The sequence below is a fragment of the Fistularia commersonii genome, chromosome 1, assembly GCF_037954325.1.
Source record: "Fistularia commersonii isolate RoL2024-O1a breed Wild chromosome 1, RoL_Fcom_v1.0, whole genome shotgun sequence".
Taxonomy (NCBI): Eukaryota; Metazoa; Chordata; class Actinopteri; order Syngnathiformes; family Fistulariidae; genus Fistularia; species Fistularia commersonii.
This window is the reverse complement of record NC_141284.1, coordinates 6,464,555-6,489,889: the sequence shown is the minus strand read 5'-3', so window position 1 is coordinate 6,489,889 and position 25,335 is coordinate 6,464,555. Positions and strand designations below refer to the sequence as shown.

At 42.7% G+C, this 25,335-nt stretch overlaps 1 protein-coding gene across 10 annotated transcripts in view; it reads left to right on the top strand.

Moving 5' to 3' along the window:
• Window positions 1-25,335, top strand: part of ptprfa (protein tyrosine phosphatase receptor type Fa) — a 316,636-nt gene that overhangs the window by 89,187 nt on the left and 202,114 nt on the right. For all 10 annotated transcript variants that reach the window (XM_086146258.1, XM_086146275.1, XM_086146249.1 and 7 more), the window contains exon 5: window positions 23,148-23,336. In XM_086146258.1, the coding sequence (XP_086002384.1) occupies window positions 23,148-23,336 (189 nt within the window). The remainder of the gene's footprint in view (window positions 1-23,147; window positions 23,337-25,335) is intronic.

Here is a 25,335-nt window from a genome sequence, read left to right as displayed (position 1 = left end):
CGCATCATTTTAGCTTGGTCTGTTTTTTTTATTAATACAGTCTTAATCCAAATAAAAAAAGACACATTTTTTGTTCACTAAAAAAAAATCTTTTTTAAATAAATATTAAGTGTTTTAGCTGGGTAAACACCTGGGTGATGGTAAAATGTCTGTTTAATGAGCAATAGCTGTTGTTGTCCACAGCCACACCACACAAGCCTGCAATACAGCTAACTGTTCCCTAAAAAAACAAAACAAAAACAAAAACAGAATTCCTTACACCCCAAACCATACTCATATAATTACCAAAAACCCCAAAATGACACAGAAAACAAGTATCAACATTGGCCCCGGTGTTCGTAACTTGCTACAATATTAAATGTCAGGATGTCTGTAGCGTAGCATGGAAACAGGAAGTGACTGAAGAGTCACATGACGACTCTTGTCACATGACGACTCTTGTCACTTGGCGAAGCTCATGACGAATCTTTCATTCTCAGAAGGTCCAGAAAGTCCTCATAGGTGAGAAAAAAATGAACTTTTCTATTCTGCACTCTGTCGGGAATGTAATTACCTGGCGTGGTCGTAATACCGCCCGCACCGCCTGCACCGCCCTGCCGCGCCAATAAAAGGAGATATCCTTTTCTGTCTGTCAGAGGCACCTTACCTCTTGGTGATGGATGGTGCTTCCGTCTGGTGCATAATGCTCTGTAAAGAGAAAAAATCCTCCTTCATTTTTTAAACTGGCGATGCCAATTACATCTACAGTGACCCCCCCTCCCCTACACCAGACCCAGGGGCCCGAGCAGGCCCCTCTTTGCACGCCGCCACCGTTCTGGAACAGTGAGCATCCGAACCCCACCTCCTGCCGTCTACTGAACAGATCGTGGTCCGACCTCACACATCCCTGCCCTCCCGCTAACACAGCCTTGAGTTGGGAGGGCACGTGCACGAGCACAAGCACGCGCATTTCCCTCCTAAATAAAAATAGATTAATTTTAATGATCTTGCTGATTCTTAAAAAAATCTAATGTTGATATTTTTTTTTATTATTAATATAACCATATTTATTCATTCCCATTTTTGCAATGATAATGCTTTGCAGATAACAAGATGAATATTTTGTATTTTTTCAAATATAATTCCTTTTTTTTTTTTTTTTTTTTTTTCACCTGCGATCATTGATTTTTCGCCTCACAGCAAAAAAGGTTCCTAGTGTGATTCCCATAGGGGGTCCCCCACTGTGTGGAGTTCAAATGTTCTCCCTGTGACTGCGTGTTCTTCTTCCGGGTTCACCGGTTTCCTCCCACTGTCCAAAAACATGCAGATCGTTCATTAGACACCCCAAATTTTTAACGAGAGGGTGAATGGTTGTATATCTCTTTTTGTAGCGCTATGATTGACAGGCGACCTGTCCAGGGTCTCAACCAATGACAGCCCCAGCCTCCCCATTACCCTAAGTGCAGGAAAAACAGTAGAGATAATGAATAAATGAATGAATATAATATTTAATGAGAATTTTATCACTCAGAAATAGGTAAACTCTTTTGCCAATTTTTTTTTTTTTTTTTTTTTTCCCACAGGTAACTTATGTAACACGAGTAAATGTTCTGCCTATTTTGGTACTTTTGGGTGATTTCACGCAATTTTCTCAGTAATTGGTCACCTCTCTTGTCATTTTCAATTGATGATACGATTCCCGATGATACGCCTCGTATTTTTAAACAAATCTTTTCTTTAATCCCCTGAAGACGGTCGATCGCTCAAGCTTTATTTTTTTTCACTCGCCGAACTTCGGCGTCTTGAGTTTTCCGTCGAAGTCAACTCAACTCTGGGGCAAACATTCGTCTCGCCAAATGACTTTAAGATCTCGTGCGCGTGAGGAAAAGAAAAAGATTGGACAGGGAGGGGGGTGCAGATTAAAGAGTTGCCTCTCCTTCACAAATTCGGCGTGTGTCCTTGTAAAGCGGCGCTTTAAGCAAAGGGTTAACACCGCTGTCGTGGCTGCTGCAGTAAAGAGATTTCAGACACAACTATCAGCCCGTCTTTATCTCCTCACAACAGGCCCAGCACTCCAGGCTCACACTCGTACTGCAAACACCGGGCCGTGCGACGTGGCGGCGCAACGACACACACACACGCACACACATGCGCAGCCCCTGGGTGTTGCGGCCTGATAAAGAAGCAATTAAAGCCATCAGATTTCAGTCATATTGGCCCCCTAGATCTCGGCTGACATTGAGAATTGCTTTATTTACACGTTCTCGCAGGCGGGACGTGAAGAATCTGCATCGGGTTGGGGACGTTGTGGGGGGGGGGGGTTCGGAAAAAAGATGGCGGGCGTCTTCGTGCTGCGAACACCATCTGCCAGGACGTTACCTGCAGTGGCGTCAGAAGACGGAGCGGCTTCTTAATGATGCCCACGGGAGGCGGCGTCACTGCGGCACACAGTGTTTGAGAGACTCACCCCCCTTCTTCTCTTCCACCTCATACAGAAGCGTTGGAAGTTTTTAGATTCCCTGCTGAGATGATTTGACATGTGACGCTTCCCGTTTCCGTCATGGTCACCCCTCCCTCCATATATACTTATTATATATGGAGGGACAGGAGTTCCTGGTTCCTGGCTTTTATTCAGTGGTCAAACGGTTAAATTGTGTCACTATGACACTTTTCACTGCTGTCATAAAGCATCTTAATAGCATAGGGGGCCTAAAGTTTTTTTTTTCTTTTTTTGTTAATTAATTTATTCTAATTTTATGAGATATTTTGATCAGAATGGCAGTTACTTTCTCCCAGTTTGTGTTTATTTATGTATTCATTGATGTATTTATTCATTTGACTGTTTTTTTTTTTTTGTCAAGTTCACTGCATTTACAGCAGCCTACAAAAAACATGAATTTAATTAATGAAAGGTTTCTATAAATAGGACCATATTATTAGTGAGAAACACTGTATTTATGTTATATATTGTTCTATATATACATATATATATGTGAATGTGTGTGTGCTTATTTATAATCTATTTGTATAAGAAAAGTGTAAGAAGCAAAGAATATGAAACTCTGATTATCAATTATGAAAAATGCAGTGGTTATAAAATGATAAAAACGACCAAAAAAAAACAAATAGAAAAATAAAAAAAAAGGAACTTGAAATCTTACACCTTTCTCAGAGGTTTGGTTTCTCCTTTCTTTATTGTAAATTGCTACCTGGAATTCTGAGCAATTCTCTTCCTGAATGTTGGATGAAAAAAAAATTAATCAAATAATGAAAAAAATAATATTAAAATGAAAAAAGTAAAAAAAAACTCCCTTTTTTCTAATGCTGATGTTCAGTATTCACAAGGTGTCACGTGATGTTCAGTCCTCAACAGCACAAGGATGAAAAAAAAAATGAGGCTATCATCTCCCAGCTGTATGTTAAATCCACAGCCAACGAGTGTGAATACCCGTCACAAATTATTTATGCCGGGGAGGTACTTGCTTATGATCAAAGAAAGACCAGCCACGTTATGTAACACTGGACTTCCTGCCTCTGCAGTGAGACCTGGGGAGGGTCGGCTCCGCTCTGTACAGTCATGCCAGATGAATTTCTTGCGGTCTCCACACTGTTCGCGCAATATCAACCGACATGCGCGGACAGTCCGCAGAAATAAGGATAATTTAATCAATAAAATGAAGTTAAAGCGTTACCAATGCTGCCACAGGGGAGTATTTTATCTGTATTAATCTAAATTTGTGTATGGATTGGAACTGTGCCGGTGCCCCACGTCGATACCTCAGTAGATGAAGGTTCCTAGATTGACAGGTGACCGCATCGGGTTAAACCCCGCCTTCACAACTGGGTGAACTCGGTTTGACATGAGGGATGCTCAGCTTACATTGGCGAGACATCGATTCCGCATCAGTGAGATGTCAATATGATATCATGATTGTCTTCAGTTTCAAGCCTGCAAGGTAACAGGCCAAGGGGAGGGGATCAATTCCTCGACAGAAAAGCACCAATTAGACCGCCAAAGACAGAAATCCCATCAATTTAACACCAGCGACGTTAACGTCGGGTTTTAATGTCAGACGGGCGTCTGACCCGCGTGTTAAATAAAAACAATCCAGAGTGACAGGAGCTTACGGCAGCTAAGGCAAGTTGCGTTGTACCCATGAGCCTTTTCTGTGGAAAAACTGATGGTTTACCCCCATAAGTAACCAATTGGTAGAATCTGGGTTTATATCACACAGGTTATGCGTTGACCTTTGACCTTTGAAAGTCAGAGCGACGAACTTCCCTATCTCGTGGTAATTTTCCGAGTCCAAAAATGCGGGGAAGAAAAAGTCCCAACAACATATATTTGTGTTTCTCAAGCGAGGAGGGGGGATATGATTGCAGCACATGACAAGTCATTAATATTAATACCATTTGAATGTCAGTGGGATTAGCTTGGTGTTGAGTGTGCCGCATGCTCCCCTGACAGTTTTTGGTTATATATATATATATATGTATGTGTGTGTGTATGTGTGTGTGTTTGTAGACCATGTGTATTCGAAGGCAGGCAGGGTTCCGGAATTGTTGTATTACACACGATTAAAAATGCGACCAGTTGATTGGTAATTATGCAGTTGTGTAAAGTGTAAAGTGCTCGGAGCCCCGCAGACCAGTGAAGGGCTCCAAGGGGCTCTGCTTCAAACCCCTCCCCGATTAACAGTTTATTACAAAGATTGTGTGCGTGTGTGTGTTTTGAGTTATTTGGAATTATGCACATGCCTGTGTTATGCTTATGAGAGCAGATGCAGGCGGAGATAAACTGGGAAATGCTAATTCGCGTGACTAATTAGCGGCGGTGAAAACAAGCGAAGGTCAGTCACATGGCAGAACGTGTGTGTGTGTGTATGTGTGTGTGTGTGTGTGTGTGTGTGTGTGTGTATTTTGGGGCGCTAATACCTGGAGAGGTAGAGACCGCGCCACAGGTCACATGCACGTAGATGGGTGACAAAACAAAGGAAACCCCGCGGAGACAGAGAGGCGGCAAGCTAATCGGGGCGGGTTGCCGAGGTCGGGGAGGATGTGCCGGAAACACAAGCGTGATGGGTTTTTACAGTTACTAAATTTACTGTTGCACAAAACGTCGTCAGATTAATGATGGGGTGCAGCGCGACGCGAACGCAGCCAGCCTGCGTGATTGACCCCCAGGGAGCCCCTCTGCAACAACATGCTCCTTTAACCTTTTCTAGTCTGGACCCAAGAAAATACTAGACAATCATGACCCCAACGCTCCATCATATATTCATTTATTTACATATCTATTTATTTATTTATGTGTCTCCATTTCAAGTCCCACCGCGTCCCTGAATACATTTTAGGCCGGATAGGCAAGAAATGACTGTATGAGCGATTGTAGGAATAAATAAATGAATAAATTATGTTCTATTTATTATCATTATTTTTGTTTATTTAGTTTATTTTTTTAGATGCTCCTTTTCCTTTATTCATTTGTGACTCAAAATTGTTTAATTGATTATCGAAATTATTTTATTAGAAGCAGAAGCTACAGTAGATGCAGTCGTACTGGAAGAGGTAGTCCTATTACTATCATTGTCATTATTATTACAATTATAAAAAGTGGTACTAGGAGTAGTAGAAGTATCATTTTTTGTTTTTGATTTAGTAATTTTTTAGCAGCATATTTTTAAGACAGTTTCATCAAGACCTTCTGCAAGTACCTTGTCCAATATCAGCGCATTTAAAAAGAACTAAATCAATGTCATAATCAAAAATCAATACAATTCAATGACGATCAATTTCAGTAGCTCTCAGCCAGCTGTGAATTCAAATGTTTTACAACTTCAAAAGTAAATGTGTAACAGCTAATCAGTAATCTCAGAATAACTGAGTGTGTCCAATTTTTTTCGGCCAACACACACCCTTTACTTTGTGTATCGTCTCTATTTTCTAAGGCTGAATTATTCATCAAGCCGCTGTGTTTGAAATGTTTGGTCTAACAAATGAGTCACTTTATACGTAGTTTGTCTGACATTCCAATCAAGTACAACATTAAAATTTCAAACATCGAGTTGTATGTGTAGCTGGTTTGCTCTTAATGAATAGATGTAGTCTATGTATTTATATATATATATATATATATATATATATACATACATATACATATACATGCGCCAGCGTGCCTTGACTGTCTGATATGGAGGCATTCATCCAAAGCTTGTTTATTCTTAAAAAAAAAAAAAAAGAAGAAAAAAATAACAGGCTTGGCTATGTATATATATATAAATGTTCAGCCACTATATGGTTCTTCAGCAATACAGACACAAAATGGAACTGCTAGCTTCTTTTAGATGTCTTTCAGTTTATCTCATTTTTAGTATTTTTTTTTTTTTCATCTTATTCATTTATTTATTTATTTGTAATTTATTTTTTCTTATCAATATTCAGCCATTAATTTTCCATTCATTAATTTGTGTGTTGCCGGGGGGGGGGGGGGGGGGGGGTACATGTAAAATTAAATAAAATGAAAGGCTTAGGCCTTTTAGCAAAACATGAATATGCAAGGCTCATTGTACAAATTGTTTTCTAAATGCATGATTTCATAACACAGTAGAGAAACGCATGTTCTGATCTTCCTTTTTTGCCAGTGGAGTCTGGAGTTGGTATTGTTGTGATACAAGGATATCAGGATGGAGCCGAGATGTTGGTCAGTTGACCTGGATCTGTGATGCACTTGGTGTTCATGAGCATGTCTGCTCACATATGTAGCTTTAGCATCTTTTGTGCTGTCTTTGGGAGGTATGAAAGCACAGCTAAACGCTAATTTGAATGCCAGCATAAAACTTGCCTTGGTTGTCACGGTTCACGGAGCTTTTTACGGTGGTTCCACCTCGTCTGCTGCTTCGGCCCACCTGTGCAGCTGCTGCTTATAGCAGGCCATCAACGCAGATCTGAAAGCTTCGCTTCCGGTCCCACTAGTCGCTGGGTCATCTTCTTTCCCCTCCCGGTGGATAAGTTGCTTTGTTTGGCATGGGAGACCTCCCGAAACTGACCCTGTCTGTCTCTGATTCCCCTGCTTCATCTACGTTCTGCTATCCCGAACTGTTCACCCTCTGCCAGAGCCTCAATAAATTCTTTGAACGCTTTCTCTGCTGGTGTTGAGTTATGTTGTAGCAAACAGGTCTGTGCCCTTCCTGCTACATTGGTACCCAACTCCTGAATCGCTTGTTGTTGGTAAAGAAAAAATCGCTAACTCTGGAAATTTAGGCATCAACCTCTGAGCCGATGCTGCCTGTTGTTGCAGTGACCTTTATTATACTATACATTTCTTTGTCACGTACTACACAGCATGCTGCGCAGCAAATACTAGGTTTTGTATTCTGTCTCGGATTGGCCGTTCTAGCCCCCTTTTCCTCTGGTTTAAATTGGTTGGTTAGTTCTATAATTGCTATGAACGGCTGCTAGTAATCTGAAATCACCCAAGCCGGTACCAGGACAACATGCTTCGTCCGCATAATCCGTAGTAATAATGATAAAGACATTAGTTATTAAAATGTTGGACAAATATTTCTACATTTCTGTGGATACTAGTTGTCATCCACTATCTACGAACAGGTATTGAGACTCAAGCTCTCCAGAGGCGACAGAGGCTCCTCAAGAGATCATTGGTGGTTCAATCCAAGCCTCTGGCATGGTTCCCTCTTCCTGGCTGGTGTCACTGGTCGTGCTACTGGCTCAGAGGAGGGGGGGCTCGCGCCTATCATGCACCAAAAACCAGCTGGCATCAGGACAGTAGCGGCGGTCAAGGCCTGACTCTGTCCTCCACATGCTAGAGTGTTTATCCAGTAGCTTTGGAGTCAAAACCAAAAAGAGGTTCCAGTTCTGCCGTTGCCCGGTGATGCTAGTGAACTCGTTCATCCCACATGGAGCTGTTCTCTGTGCCGGAATATTCCTCTCCCATTGTGTAGAGCACATCGTTTTGTTGTAAACCTGAAATATTGTTAAAACCCGTATAAAAACAATGTCGATTGCGTTGTCGTAACCGCAACATTTAAGACAAACCGATAAACAAACAGACGCCTGGCGTGGTTTTCCACAGCTTTTCTTTGCATTCAAACATCTGTCAGATAAAGCAGTGGCCTTGAAAAGCACCGTAGAGAGAAAAGAAGTCGGCCCTCCGTGGCAGCTGTCAGCTGTCAGATCTGCGGAACAAAAACCTCTTTAAAGACGTAAAAATATCAAAGGAGGCGCTTTTACGTCCGCGGGGGGACGAGGTCGTCAACGCCAACAAACTTGGTCGTGATCGTTTCGCCGGCGCCGCTGCTAACGACTGCTCCAGAAACCGCGGCTCTCTGAACATTCACTGGTTCATTTATTCATCGTCTGGAAGCTTAATTCCCAGCAAGACATTTAGAAGCAAAAGTTAAACATGTCACCCCGTTGATCACAGGGGGCGTGCAGAGAGAGACATCCGACCATTCACCCTATCATTCACACCTCCACGCAAGGTCTTTATGTAACCCGCTGACTATTTTTGGGGGTGCTGACTAATTTCTCAGCGGTGATAAACAAGTTCCATGAGCGTCAAAATACAACCGGCCAGTATTTAGGACCATGATTGTGCGAAACATATCGGAGCGAGCGAAGTTTTGGGGTTTAATGTCGATCGACGCCTCTTTCTGACTTTTTTTTTTTTTTTTTTTCATTATCCAGGGGATAATGAAACTTCCTGTGGAGGTTTTTTTAAATAAGATTTTTTGAATGCAGGGGGTTTCAGGCGATGCTAACTGTTAAGTATTGACATTCTGGGGAAGGGTATATGACGTGCACGCAGACAAACAACCGGAGGGCATCTCTCAGTGCGAGTGGGTGTGCCTGGGATCGCTTTACAGGCATTGAAGGGGTTGATTATTGACTACGTCTGACGCCTAAGAGGAATGTAGCTCGTGTTTTTTTTTTTTTTTTTCTTTTTTTTCTGACATTTTTATTTTTTTGATCCTCTGTGTTACAATCAGAGGCTATAAAAAAAAAAAAAAAATGACACCAGGGGATCGGGTGTCGCTGCGCATCGGGGGTTGACAGAAACTATAAGCCAAGAGTTGTCATGGCGAGGGGCCGCCGTGTGTATCCTTTACACATGGGGAGCGTATCGGCCCCACAGCGGCGCAAAACGAAGCCGTCTCGGGTTTCAGACGAAAACCCTTCCCAGTCCTGGGAAACCATTGTTTAGCGTCCAAAAGTTATTCCCTCGCAGCCACAGCCCGCCTGGGAACGTCCTTCGTGTAACCGATCCCCGACCCACCCCCACTCTCTGCAGTGTCAGGCTGCAGAGAAGCCTGTTCGTCTGCAGGAGGCCCGCAAATCCCCCCACCGCCACCACCATGGTCGACCCTTGGCTCTCAACCCTCCTAAGCGACGGCACCTGTTTTCCCCGCCACACCACACCACAAGTAGCGATTTTTGCTAATATATACTGCTCAAAAAAATTAAGGGAAAACTTGAACAACACAATGTAACTCCAAGGCAATCACACTTCTGTGAAATCATAGTGTCCACTCAGGAAGCAACACAGATTCATTTTGACTTGTTTTAAGGACATTACATCAAAGTTGGATCAGCCTGGAGTTTGTTTTTACACTTTAATTTTGAGTGTGATTCCTAATCCAGACCTCCATACAATTGATTTCCATTGATCATTTTTGTGTGATTTTGTTGTCAGCACATTCAACTGTGTAAAGAGCAAAGTATTTCATAAGAATATTTCATTCATTTAGATCTAGGATGTATTTTTTAATTGTTCCCTTTATTTTTTTGAGCAGTGTTTTTAATTTGTTCTAGTTTATTGAAAGTGTATCATTATGGAACTATAATTCCTTTATGAATATATCGCCCTTAAATGGATGCAATGGCGGACAATCCATCGCTGCCCCCCCCCCTTTTTTTAGGAGGGGAGACAGCGCCATCATTTCAATCCAGATATTATCACGTCCGGGCAGTTTTGCGTGAACGTTAGGGAAAATGTCACATCAGTCTTTCTGCGAAGTCGGGAATCTCGATCTGGTGTTCCAAAAAGTGCAGCTGCTGTGATTGGATGACAAGCGTACAAAGACAGGCTGACGGCCTTTAAAACTGACCATTTTCCCATGGAAACAACCAACGCTCTGTATTAGAAAAGAAGCTCAACCCATCTGCTGTGTTGCTAGATATGGTGGCTAGAATGTTATTTACGCTCCCGGGGAAATTAATGAAAATAAATAAGCAGATTGAGTAGCTTAACTTTGTCGAAAATGGGCCATTTTTGTGTACTCGAACTGAGTGTGCTGTTCCATTTTGGTCCACTTGGGGCAGTGCAGTGCATGATGTAGAAAAATGTTTTGGCTGGAGACTTTTGAGGTAGCATGCGGTTAGGCTGTGTGCTAAAGGAAAAAAAAACTGGTCGCTAGGTGTTTTTTATTTATTTTTCTATTTTTACAGTATAATGAGGGACAAAGACACAAACCGCATTTTTTTTTTCTTTTTTATACAAATACAAATAAATAGAATAGAAATTAAGGTAAAGAAATCGCTGCTCTGCAGCTGCTTCGCAGCTGCTTCTTTCTAATTAAGTCTATGAATCATATTTGGTGGCCGTGAACGTAAGTGTGATAAATGTCAAAGGTCAAAAGCAAGACCAATTCATATCCAGTTTGTTTTCATTTTTTAGCAGTTTGGCTGAAAGGGGTGAATGGGGTCCAAAAACATGAGCAAATTGTTTCCTGTTTACAAAGCACCTTGTGGCTAATGAGTTTGCAGACTTGTTCTTTTGGTTTACCTCCACATGTCACCCCCACGAACACACACACACACACACACACACACACACGAGCGCACACACACCTCCCCCTCCCCCCATCTCTCTGAGCCGTTCCAGCGGCATCATGGGCGGAATGTGAGCGCAGCTGGAGCCCGAACAAGCCGTGACGATGCGCCAGTAAGCTCTGCGCAAACAAACCCTGCCGCCACCCCATCGGCCTGAAACCGGGGATTGTGGGAGGAGGAGAGTGTCGGACTACTTTTACAGCCCATAGGAGTGTGTTAAACTTTAATTCAACTTAAGGAGGGGATAAGCGCGGTCTTTATGCTCCCTCAGCACAGAATGACCATAATCCACCTGCGAGACGCTTGATTGCATCGCTGATCGATACTGCTGGCTGCGTGCGTGATTACTTTGGCCTCACAGCTGACAACTCGCCTCCTTTGTTGTGGAACCGGATCAGCCGGGCCCATCCGGACCCACCTGCGCTTCGCGTTGAAAACAAGTATTGTCCCCAATTATGGGGACACCATGACCCGAGGAGCGGGGCCAGATGCTCGCGACGCTCCCCCGATAGTAGGCTACCACCTTGGAGTGATCATTAGTTAACAATCTATAAGCTGTTATAAGCAGCTTCCAAGAATTGTGATTAAATGTCCAGATTTTTTGGCCCTTTTGGAGGTTTTTCGATACATTTCCTTTTTTTTTTGTATTTGCAGCCCTGGTGCAGCACTGTAATTCACTAGCTAGAATGCTACAATGTTAATCTGCACGATCTTGGATTAAATCCAATCCACAGATCCGCTGGCCCGACCCCAAATTCGTATACTCTCATCTCCAGCCGCTAAACTGAAAAAGGGACAGGTTTCTTCACAGGACAGAAATGGCACCATCAGATTGGGCTTTTCATTAAAAATGTTGCCGCAAAGCAGGACTTTGCTGTGCTTAGGACATTTATCGAATCCTGTTGATGGTTGTCCTCGGCTGACGGAGTGAGTGTGCGGCAACGTCTGCTCCGTGGTCCGTTGGAAATTTTCATATGAAATAGCCCGGCGATGCTAAGCGGGGCGAATCAAGGCCAGCTGGGAGGAAAAGCGGGCCGTATCTGGGTCGAAGGAACAGGCCTCGGCGTTACTCACTCTTTCCAGAGAGGGGTGACGTCAAACGGCCGGCGGGTATGGTGAGAGATTGCGCAGAACGGGAAACCGCTATCTGATGATCCAGTTCAGCGCCGCGGTTCACGTCAACCCCAATCACTCCAGTCCTCCATTCCAGAAAGAGAAGTAATAGGAGCATTTATTTTTATTTTTGTTTTCATTTTTTTCCCAGGGTCTCAAGCATTTCTTGAGAGGGATTGATTGGCCATTCCTAAAGCAACCAATAAAACAGTGGCGATAGCCTCACCAAGGGCCAGTCCCTAATGATGAAGTGATGAGTGGAGTGTTTGTTCATCTATTTTATGCTACAACACAAACACAAATAACATGATGAGGTGACTAAGTCCATCGCTTTATTTACTTATTATTCATTTTTATACATTTCGTGTTTCAACACAATATCAGATAAAATAATGTTTCCTTAATATACGCTTTCTAGATTTCGTTTATTATTTTGCTTAATATTTCCAGAAAAAAACAGGAACATAGGGTAACTTATAAGAGCAGAGGTAGGAGCACGCAGGTAGACTACATCTTGAATAGATGAGGTAACCTGAAAGAGATCAGTGACTTCAAAGAAGTTGTAGGTGAGAGTGTAGCCAGACAGCATAGGATGGTGGTTTGTAGGACGACTTTGGTGACAAGGGAGATCATGAGGACAAAGGCAGAGCAGAGGACAAAGTGGTGGAAGCCGAAAAGGGAGGAGTGTTGTATGGTTTTCTGGGAGGAGTTGAGAAAGGGTCTAGGTGGTCAGGGTGAGCTTCCAGATGATTGGACAACAGGTAGTGTTATCAGGGAGACAGGTAGGAGGCCACTTGGTGTGTCATCTGGAAGGAAAGTAGAGACTTGGTGGTGGAATGAGGAAGTGCAGGAGTATATACAGAGAAAGCGGTTAGCAAAGAAGAAGTGGGATACTGAGAGGACTGAAGAGAACAGACAAGAGTACAGGGAGATACAACGTGAGGTAAAGACAGAGGTAGCCAAGGCAAAACAAAGGGCGTACGATGACTTGTACGCTCGGTTGGATAGTAAGGAGGGTGATAATGATCTATACAGGTTGGTGAAACAGAGAGATAGTGATGGAAAGGATGTACAACAGGTCCGCGTGATTAAGGATAGAGAGAGAAATGTATTGACAGATGCTAGAAGAGTGATGGGAAGATGGAAAGAGTACTTTGAAGAGCTGATGAATGGGGAAAATGAAAGTGAGGCAAGGGTAGAGGTATATATTGTAGACGTCAAAGTAGCACAAATTAGTAAAAGTGAAGTGAGGAAGGCATTGAAGAGGATGAAGAGTGGAAAAGCAGTTGGTCCTGATGATATACCCATGGAGGTGTGGAAGTGTCTAGGAGAGGCAGAGGTAGATTTTCTGACTCAATTATTCAACAGGATCTTAGAGAGTGAGAAGATGCCGAAAGAATGGAGACAATGTGAAATTGTGCCTATCTTTAAGAATAAAGGTGATGTGCAGAATTGCGGCAACTGCAGAGGGATAAAGTTGATGAGCCATACAATGAAGTTATGGGAAAGAGTAGTGGAAAGCAGATTGAGAGCAGAAGTTAGCATTTGTGACCAGCAGTATGGCTTTATGCATAGAAAGAGTACTACTATGCAGTATTTGCGTGAGAATGCTGATAGAGAAGTACAGAGAAGGCCAGAGGGAGCTGCACTGTGTTTTTGTAGACTTAGAAAAAGCATATGACAGGGTCCCGAAAGAGGAGCTTTGGTATTGTATAAGGAAGTCTGGAGTGGCAGAGAAGTATGTTAAACTGGTGCAGGACATGTATGCTAGCTGTGAGACAGTGGCACATAGTGCTGTACGGGTAACAGAGAAGTTTAAGGCGAAGGTGGGACTCCATCAGGAATCAGCTCTGAGCCCCTTCTTGTTCGCAATGGTGATGGACAGGCTGACAGATGTGGTTAGACAGAAATCTCCATGGAATCTCCATGTTTGCAGATGACATTGTGATCTGTAGTGAGAGCAGACAACAGGTAGAGGAAAATCTAGAGAGGTGGACGTTTGCTCTGGAAAGGAGAAGAATGAAAGTTAGTCACAGCAAGACAGAATATATGTGTGTGAATGAGAGGAACTCAGGTGGAACGGTGAGGCTACAGGGAGTGGAGATCAAGAAACTGTAGGATTTCAGGTACTTGGGGTCAACAGTCCAGAGCAACAGAGAGTGTGGAAAAGAGGTGAAGAGACTGATCCAAGCAGGCTAGAATGGGTGGAGAAAAGTGTCAGGGGTACTATGTGATAGAAGACTATCGGCCAGAATAAAAGGAAAGGTGTCCAAGACAGTGGTGAGACCAGCGATGATGTATGGACCAGAAACTGTTACAATGACAAAAAGACTGGAGGCAGAACTAGAGGTTGCAGAGATGAAGATGTTTAGGTTCTCTTTGGGAGTGACCAGGATGGATAGGATCAGGAATGAGTCTATCAGAGGAACACCATGTGTTAGATGTTTTGGATTGAAGGTCAGAGAAGCCAGAATGAGATGGTTGGGTCATGTACAGACAAGGGATAGAGAATATATTGGTAGATGGATGCTGGAATTGGAGCTGCCAGGCAAGAGGTCTTAAGGAAGACCAAAGAGAAGATTTATGTACTTAGTGAGGGAGGATATGAAGGTAGTTGGTGTGAGAGAGGAGGATACAGAGAATAGGGTTAGATGGAGAAAGTTGATTCGCTGTGGCGACCCCTGAAGGGAAAAGCAGAAAGAAGAAGAGGAAGATTGAGTGTTTTTCTTTGGATTGGAATCTTGTTTTTTTTACCAGGATTTTTAAATTTTTTTATACACATACAATTCTTTTTTTTACTCTAGGTAATTTGAGCTGTTTCCTGATCATAATTTTACTGGTTTACTTATTTTGAGAATTTTTCTCAGGTATTTCATCCTGTTTAATTATTTCTATTCCTTTTTTTTTTTTTAATTTTCAAGGGATGTTTTGGAGGATGCTTGGTATGTTTTGGATATTTGGATACAACCAAAAAGATCCCTCAGTACTTCTCAGCCACCCGTCCCAGACATCTCATCCATTGGTGCCCTTTTTTGCATCTCTTCGGCTTGCTTTGTGCCGGAGGGAAGACCAGCAATTTAAAACATTTGTCATCTCGACTGGTGCCCTCGGGTTCACCCCGGGCAATAAATGAATAATCCGGCCCGGGAAGGAACACAAGTCTGCTCCTTGCTTTCCTGTTACTGCCAAAAGCCTTCATGTCTTTGCCTTTTTTTTTTTCGTCGCGTTCCTCGCTGTTTTCTTATCAGGATTCCCCGTTAAGCTAATTTATTTTTTCTCCCAGCTTTGTGATTTCGCTGAAATCCGCCGCTGATTGGAGAACACTGGCGGAGCGCATCGGGAAGGGCTTTTCCTAGGCTCTGTCCAAACCAGGGTTTGGGGGAGGGTGGGTTGTGTGTGTGTGTGTGTGTGTGTGTGTGTGTGTTGGGGGGGGATTGACTGCCGTGGCGAACGCTTCGGCATCGGTTTCTCAGCGATCCGCGTGTTCTTCATGAATAACGATTAGAAAACAACATCCTTGCCACACGCTGATCAACCAAACATTTCATGAATAATGATGAGCAGGCGGCATCTAGCAATTACCACATTAAAAAATAGGAACAAAAAGAAATGAAAATAAAAGAACGACTTTTGGATTCAGAGACAATCCTAGCAATGCACCCCCTCCTTGCCCTTTTATTTTTTTCTACATTAATAATACATGTGGATTTTCTAGATAGCAGCACAGATAGAGGTATTTTACAACCTTTTGTCAGATATTAAAAATGGTCTTCACTGGCTAATGATGTGTAGGGAACAGGGCTGTTTTAATGATATATTGATGAATTGATGTTCAATATTGTACTTTTACACAGCTCGATATACTTATATGGCCTGATAGTCCCGTAGCCTCATGTCTGTTTGGCTAAAACTGCCTCCGGGGGCAGTAGCGGCGCACTTGACAAACCAGGAAGTATGTTGTTGCTTGAATTTAATTGGATGAACTGTATGAGTCAGTTTCGCCATGGGTTTGTCGATATATTTGAGTTTTAGGCACATTAGGGTTGGCGGGGTCATTCCAGCTTTCCATAACACACCCGATGGTGCGTTCCCCTTGAAACATGTGTAACGTAGCATTAGTATACTTAGCGGTCATGATGTTTACAATGTGGACCGAAATGTGTCAGGAGAAAACGCGAAATCAAAGCCCAAATTCAAAGAGAAGAACAGGGTTGTATATTTTTTTCAAGCAGCAACAAAAGGAAAGCCTTTCTGTTTGATACGTCAGATATCAAACCAGCAGCATCACTTCAGCTCCCTTCATTCTAATATTGCAAGGAGTTGCCCAAAGGCAAACTCAAATGTTGAAGCGTAAACTCAGAGAAGCCAACCAGTAAAAGCAGCAGAGAAGAATAAGACGACATGGCGTCGGTAAAACTAGGGAGAAGAAATCTCCATCATCATGCCGCCACGTTTTTAATGGGCGCGGACAACCGCCGTCTGCTGCGCTGCCTTTCTTTCTGTCAGCTCGAGAGTGAACTCTGGACTCTGCGCCGCTCTCTAATGGATGAATCTCTTAAAAACTACATCAACAGGAGCATTGGAAGTATGCGTCCGGTGACATTTGATATTGTTTGAGAGAGACGCAACTGTTAACGTACATTGTATTTAGCAAAAAGGGGCCTCAACGCTGTCCTGCTGTAGATAAGCATATAAATGTCCATTGCCATGGAGACGCAGGCGTGTTTATCAGCTCTTTATGTTAGCAGACTTTGGCCACCCCTTACTGTCCGTAGCTTTGAATGAGGCAGCCAGTGGTTAAATGTGTCCAGCCTCTTAATTGACAGCTGATCAGTTACCTCACCTCTTAGTAAAGTAAAAGCAATATATTCAAAATAATCCAGTTCAGAGTACTGTTTTAAACAAGGGATTTGAAAAAATATTTGTTCCTTAAAGGAGCTTGTCTTTTCCCCTCATGTCTTAATGGATGATATCTGATAGCCGAACTCCAAATTGGCAAATTCTCTAAATCTCACACCAATCCAGTGAGGTCGCACTTATGTTTTATTTACATGTCCATTAAAACAACAGGTTTTCACTTGGGAAAACATTGAGAGCCCCCCAAAAACAACCTGACAGTGGCTCAGTGACGACAAGAATGGAAGAAATATTAAACATTAGCACATTAGAAGACGGCGCTAATGCACTCTTTTACAGTGAGCAGTGCGAGACAGGACACTTGTTGATGAGAGTTACTCACAGCAAGAGCAACTGAGGACAACGTGGAGGCATTTATTTATTTATGTATCAATTTTAATTTATGGTATATTTGTTCACTGCCTCTTTGCTGTGTTACATCAAGCTGAAATGCTGTTCATTTTAGAAGTTATGTTTTATTTTGTTTTTTTTCCTTCTTTTATTTTGTTTCATTTTATTTCTTTTTTGTCTTTAATTTGAGATTATTTGATTTTATTCTTTCAGTTTTCCATTCCACAATACCCAATGCTTAGATGAGTAGTCCCAGCATACTTGACAGGAATCATGTTTAAAGCAGAGAAAAAAAAAAATATTATAAAGGAAACAAAAAATACTAATACAATCAAAAATAAATATAATTCATTAATAAATATTTATTATTATTATTATCATCACCGTTGCTGTTGTGTTTGTGCCTAATTATATTAATAATAATTAAAAATAAAATACTAAAAAAAATCAGATGTACAGAAGTCCTTCAGTCCTATTGGGGAAGCAAACTGCAGGACACAGCTGTTCTGCACTGCCCAAACAAAACAAAAAGATAAAAATTCGTGCTTTGGTCTGGAGCACATGTAGAAGCTCCTTGTACACCTTTTTTGAAGGTTTCTGAGGAAACGTCTGAAAAGAACAAGGTACCTGTGAAGGAACCCTGGGGCGAGATTGATGAACTAGCACATTAAAAATTAAAAGTCTTGGCATTTAGAAAAATACGGAGATTCCATTACCACACGAGTAATTCAAAGAGATCCTGTCTCCCGGCAAGCTGGCAATTTATGTCGATATTCAGATACCAGTACCGTAATACTGCTGATATTACTTTTAATAAGGTGCAATTTTTTTGTAAATTTCCGTCACCGCAACAACACTGGGAAGACGCAGACACCAGCCAGTAAGTGTTTAAAAATATGGCCAATAATATGGTATAATAGCTCATTAATTAAACTGTCATGACAGGAAGGAGGGCGGTCATGACAAATTAGGTGAACCAACACTCGACACGGCTTGCTATAAACTTTATTTCATTTAAAGGGTAGATTAGTTCAGCTCCAGAAAGGCCTGATGTGCCTTTTTACTGGCACTCTTTTTAAAGAGGACCTCCTTTTTTGGGCAAACCCTGCAACAGCGAATCACGTGAGCACTTCATTAACACATCAGATTGCAACGATTGGTCGGCGCGATAAAGACATCTTTCGGTCGGAAAAAAATGCGATTTAACCGGCGTTGTAACCTTTTTTTACGAACAGGAGTCCATTACAGAACTGATTGTAAAAACCCTGGTTGCGGCGCCGTCTTCCCAGTTCCTCCAGGTGGGAGCATTGAGTTAAAGTGACGGCAGGTGGTTTTTTTCAACCCTGATTCCGTTTTTCTTAGCGATTCGGCCGTCGCTTTTGCGTTTAAAGTAATTTTATTCAGAATCCCAAGCTCACCCGTGGATACCAGGTGTCCAGGGAGGGACGCCGTCCTACATGTGTAACCAGCTTTGGTCCTTTGTCACGGAGCATGTCCAAGCTGCCGAATGGGGGCCGTGTCATCCTGGACGAGAGAGGCTTATTGGCTGCGGGCGTGACCGAAGTGTGCGTCTTCAGTCTGGCGACACAAATGCAGAAGCCGCTCTCTGGATCCCACGGTGCAAAAGCTCCTAAGGAAAAGTAATTAGATTTGCCGCAGTTCAGTCACAATGCAGTGCTCCGGCGGCAACGGCTCCCGCTATGTCACATGACACGGCTCGCGTGTCTCCTGAAAACGAAGACAGAGCGCGCCTTTAATTGGAAACCCATCGCACGTTCCCGCCCCCTCGCTGGAACATATCATGCGAAAAACGGTGATTTCTTTGAAAGCAGGCGTCACACTGTGTCTGGGCTATTGTCGCATTCCATGAGTTGATTTTAATGGCATCACCATACCATACATAAATATTTAGATAGATATTTTGTGTTAGACAGATGCATTTGCAAATTATGCCAGTGAAAATAAAGAAAGGGAAAAATATGGGATGAATTAAAGGCTACAGCTTTTAAATAATCATTAAAATTTCCCCATTTGCTAAAGATTAGTCTCCAGCACAGGCCCAGGAGATTTTTTTATATTGTGGGACCGATGGTGGTGATAGTGATCCATAGTGATGGTGAACCTAGCAAAAATGCATCTATATTGATTTTGCATCAGCAATATGATTGTATACATTACAGGGCATCCAAGGGGATAATGCACCAATGATGATGGTGTGTCCACGGTAATGGTGTAACCATGGTGATGGTGCATCCATGGTGATGGTACTTCCATGGTAGCGGTATACCGAAGGTGATGGTCGGTCCATGGTAAGGAAGCGTCCACGGTGGTGGTATATCCACGGTGATGGTACGTCCATGGTGATGGTGCATTCAGGGTGATGGTGCACCCGTGACGCTGGTGTGTTCATGTTGATGGTATGTCCCTAGTGATAGTGCACCCATGGTGATGGTACATTCCGTTTTTCACTGACAGTTCACCAGCAATCCAACTAGTCAATTCCAGAAAACACCTGAAGAATTTCCTCGAAGTCACTAAAATATGTTGAGTCACACAGTACCTACTAACGGTGTGAGAAGTCATTTTGAAATAAATCCCATTAAAAAAAAAAAAAATCACAAGTATTAAAACTTAAATATAGTAAACACCAAGATAGAAAAATAAAGTACTACTTCTTCTACACTTACTCCCACTGATTAACAATATTAATAATGGACAATGGTGATATTTCTACACAGAGATATCATATTCATATTTGATTTGCTGATAGTTTGGCGAGTTCTTCATAAAACAGGGGTCTGGAATTGGACTCCTCATCCATAGAGACGGGTTCATGTTTGTGTTCCTCTTACCAGAACTCTCTGAGAACTTCCTGCTCTGCAACGGGGAGATCTGTCCCGATGCCCCTCTCCCCTCGGCCCGGCCGCCCAATTCACTCCTGTAAAACAGACCATTCATTTTGGTAATTTTACACCGGGGCTCATTATTTCCCCGCCGCTGTTCTCCCCGGCGTTAAAGCGCCTCCATTTGCAGTTTCCTCCGTGCCATTTGTCATTTTCCCGCTCCGATTTCATAGCAGGCTTTTGTCCTATTAATTTTGTTCATTTGCTGATAATTTATTTGAAATAGGGCCTCATTGACCACAGAGCGTGTTCAGCGGTTAAACAGGAAGTGGCCTAATGTGGTTTTCATTGGGTCGGAGGGGGGCCGCGGGGGTGTTACTAACGCTCGCCCTCCATATCCCGCTTCATATTGGAACCGTTAAAGTTCCAAATCTCTATCATGAGTCAAATAGATGTAACCGCCGGTCGAGACTCCTGGTTTTGCAACGGGATGTTAAAATCACAGCAACGAGTGCATTCTGAGCAAAAGTCCAACTGTTGTGTTTCAGTTTTTTTGTTTCCCTGAAGCAGAAGGGAAGAGGAACGTCGTTCAGTATCGCGAAGAACGTAGCCGATCTAAATTATTTGTTACGTCGAATAGAAATCGGACTGATGCGGCACCGGTCAGTGCTTTTGCTTCAAGCAAGCATTTTCGCGTTCTCATCTACTGGGTTTTTCCCCTCGCCATGTCCATGAGGGTCGCTAGTCATAAGGTGTTAGCACTAACACATCGACAACATTTATTAAGTGCAATAACTGCTTCTGCAACAAGCTAACAGTGCAATAAATGAAGCTCGTGTGATGTCCAAGCAGATGTCAGGTATTGATAAATGGCATTGGTATATGTGGCCCTGTGATTGGAAGCCGCAGTTGGCTTTGCATCTTGAATGGATGAAGCAAACATTACAGTTTTTCCATGTTTCAAAAGAGTATCCAATCAAATACGGAGAATTTTTTTTTTTTTTTTTTTTGCTCTTCTTCAGGTGTTTGAGTTGTTTATAGATCTTCTGTGTAATGGTGGGGGGTCATAGTGTTTAGCCACTAGTTCGGCAGATCGCCCGGAGATTGAACCCTGGGTGTTGAGCTCCAGTCATATCCTGATCCCACAGCCAGGAGCTCGATTGTTAACAAGTAGAGGATACCCGGTGGAGGTCATCTGAGCAAGCCAAGCACTGCGAGAAGTTTAAACAGCTTTTTAAATTTGACAGGGAGCCAGAGGAAGGCAATTAAAAAGAAAGGTCTCAAGCGATGCTCATTTTCTTTTTTTTTTTTTTTTTGGGGGGGGGGGGGGGGGGCACATTCTGGCAGCTGAAATTTGGACCATTCGCAGACGATCCCTGGGAGCGACTCAGGATGTTGCTGTGTTACTCAATTAACAAGAGCAAGAGCCAATTACAGACCAGAAATGTTGATCCGGAGTCCCGGGTCCTTTGTGAGGCCATGTTTTCGAATAGGCTTTTCAGACCGAGTACAATATGATGATTTAGGATAGGCCAGGAAAGGATAGGGTAAGGTAAGATAAGGTAAGGTAAGGTAGGATAGGATAGGATAGGATAGGATAGGATAGGATAGGATAGGATGGGATGGGATGGGATGGGATGGGATGGGATGGGATGGGATGGGATGCGATGGGATGGGATCAGGTAAAATAAGATGACGTAGGATAGGGTAAGGTAAGAGAAGTACACTTTTTGTAAATGTACACTATGTACATTTAAGTCCATTATGTGACATGTGTTACACATATATGATATGTGTTAGTGATCTTATATTATGTGACATAATATAGTAGCCTAGCATAACCTATCATAGCATAGTGTAGCATAGCATGACATAATTCTTTATTAGTCCCACAAGTGGAAAGTTGAAAAAGACAAACAATAAGCAAAAATAAAATAAAATAATAATAATAACAACAACAATAACTAAACAATAATAATAATACACCAATGAAGCAACAACAATAATAATTATGATAACCATGATGATAACTATTATTAGAAGAAAATATGGTGAAAATGAGAGAATAGAAACAATAAAATTGATAGAAATAATGATAATATTGATAGTAATGATAATAATGAAGATATTCAACCTCTCAATTGTGAGGAGAAGTGAAGACATTTCAAACAATATCTCCTTTCTGTCCGATCATCTGTCCATATGTCTTGAGGCGCATTTTCCCTGCATTTGTGTCTCGCCAATATTTATCCGCTCTCCAGAATGTCCCTTCCAAATAAGGCTCCACATTGTAAAAACCTTAATCCTGAAGGAATATATAATCTCCAAATGTTAAACTCCCGAGACCTCAACTCTTGTTTTCTATGCATTTTTAATGTCAACAAGATGTTTAAGATCAGAGGGATCAGGGGGGAAGAAATCTAAAAAAAAGAGAAAAAGAAGCTTTATTTGCACTTCTTTGAAAGCTTTAGCAAACTGTTAATGTATGTATTCTTGCTTTAACCAAAAGACCCCCTCGAATAGTTCTCTCCTAATCAGACGATCCATGGGATTGGTGCTTTCTTGTTGTTTTTTTTACAGGTATTTCTGATGTTAAAACAAGCTTAAATATGAGAGGCTGCCCACTCTCAAGGCAATGGAAATCCAAATTACCCAGTGTAATAAAGGCATAGTAACAATGCTATTGACATGAAGCAAACTAAATGTCTATAAATGGGCTAATATCCCGGCCCCTATAATGTTTGATTAATTTTCATGTCACTTGACAACAATAGCAGCACCCAACCTTCTACAGGCCCTCACTCTGTCCTCAAGGGGGTAGCGAAAGGGCCTTTCCACCTCACCGCGGTATTACATTTTATTTATAATTTGGCAGGACCTGCATCTGACCACATTATCTGTTTCGAATTATGCAAGTATGGCAGTGGGCGGGTGGTGGTGGTGGGGTGACAGCATCTCCCTCGTTCATGTTCACAAAGATCCGTGACAAGAAATTCCGCGCTGGGATTAGACATGGCCGGTGGCCCTGGCGATATTTATTTACAGCCGAGTCGGATATCTCCCCTCTTTGATTTTTCACACGGCAGACATTTTTTTTTTTTTTTTACATTGCAGAAGACCAGATCCCCCACGGCTTCCCCACCATCGACATGGGGCCTCAGCTGAAGGTGGTGGAGCGAACGCGCACCGCCACCATGCTTTGCGCTGCCAGTGGCAACCCTGACCCGGAGATCTACTGGTTCAAAGACTTCCTGCCCGTCGACATCGGCAGCAGCAACGGACGCATAAAGCAGCTCCGCTCAGGTAACGCATTAGAGGATCGAATGCTTTCCGCCTCAGCTCGGGGTTCTATTCCTGTCTGAGGGGAAAACAAGTTTCTGAGTAACTTCCTTCCTGGCGACTCAATAACCTTTATTTTTAGATATATATACACTGCTCAAAAAAATAAAGGGAACACTTAAAAAACACATCCTAGATCTAAATGAATGAAATATTCTTATGAAATACTTTGCTCTTTACACAGTTGAATGTGCCGACAACAAAATCACACAAAAATGATCAATGGAAATCCATTGCATTAACCCATGGAGGTCTGATTAGGAATCACACTCAAAATTAAAGTGTAAAAACAAACTCCAGGCTGATCCAACTTTGATGTAATGTCCTTAAAACAAGTCAAAATGAATCTATGTTGCTTCCTGAGTGGACACTATGATTTCACAGAAGTGTGATTGACTTGGAGTTACATTGTGTTGTTCAAGTGTTCCCTTTATTTTTTTGAGCAGTATATATATATACATATATATGTTTTTTCCAATCCAGTTTTTTTTTTCTTCTCCTGTCAATAAACAAAAACAGTGGGAAAATATGCCTTGAGTCTAAAAAAAAAGGCTTCTGTTGCATTGGTGCGTCCACTTAAGGCCATGTGATGTAGAGATTTCGTGGAACCCTTTGAGAAGCTGATTGGTTCACCGTGTTCTCCTGCCTGGGTTCTCCGTCTTCCTCGCTCAGTCCTAGAAACCGTCAGAAGCTCCATTGACGACTCGGAGAGAGTTTCATGCGGGATCCTGTGATTGATAGGCGGCCGGCCCAGGTGGAGTCCTGCCTACCGGACAGTGTCAGCTGGGATTGGCTGGTTTCGATCCAAACTGTGTCTCCATCCAGGGCCATAATAGTCACCGCAACAGAATCCCTCAAAGGAGCCCCCAAGCTCGGTTCCCAGAACACCGCCATTGTTCATTTGTTCCGGTGGAATCTTCCGACCTGGAAATGGTCACGCCAAAATCAACAGAGCGGATTTTTATATTTCTGATATTTCACGGTTGGGGTTGGGATGGGGGGGGGGGGTTACAAGCTCCCCAAAGCGGTTCTTTTGGATGTTCTTAACACCAAACCAGCATCCGCACGTTAACCGGCACCTCGAAACTCTAAAAAAATCGCACAATGAAATTCTACCTTTGGCAGAAAGTGGCGCAAACTCTTCCTCTGATTGTTCCATCACATTGACCCGGGATGCACATACGAGTTCGAAATTTCACGCGATCGGTCTGGACAGACTCCTTTGTAGGCCCAATTCCAAAAAAACTCTCCAATCATGGCTACCAAACAAATAACCTTGTCACACCGTGGGAGGACATCGTGTCTAGATTTACGTAATGTCGCTTTAAGGAACGTCCTTGTACGAGGGGCTTTCAAAACCGTGTCGGCGTAAGCCGGTGCGAGCAGAGGGGAAGGACCGAGAGCCAGGCAGTGGCGGCGGGATGCCGTCAGCTTTGAAGTCCTTTCTCCCCCGAGCCGCTGTCTGGTCTTACATAAGGACAAACACGCCATGTATTATTAACGGAGCGGCGTAGCAATTTGTTTCAATTTGGTTCATCGGAACCCCCCCAGCCCCGAGTCCCCCACCGCCATTTTAAATGTACGCATCAGGAGAACTCTCCCTGCTGCAATAAGGGTGTTGGAGGGGTGGCGGCTCTCTGTGAGGAGTCGCCAGCGGGTAATTATTCAGGAATATGTTGACTGATTGGATTCGCCCCAGAATTTGTTAGTCCTGTTAGCTTTACATGATCCATTAATTGATCCGCTTTCCAATTTGCAACCTTTGGCCTCTAGCAGTAAAGACAAAAAGAAAAAAAAAAAAAAATGTCCTTTTGTCCGCCCTCCTCTTTTTTTTTAAATAAAATTCGTCGCTCCAAGGCAATTCTGCCGAGGAATGGCGCAGCCCCTTGTGAGGCCGATCGGCGAAGATGGTAACCGAATGCTACGAAGGGGAGCAACAGCAGATAATCTTCATGACCGACCA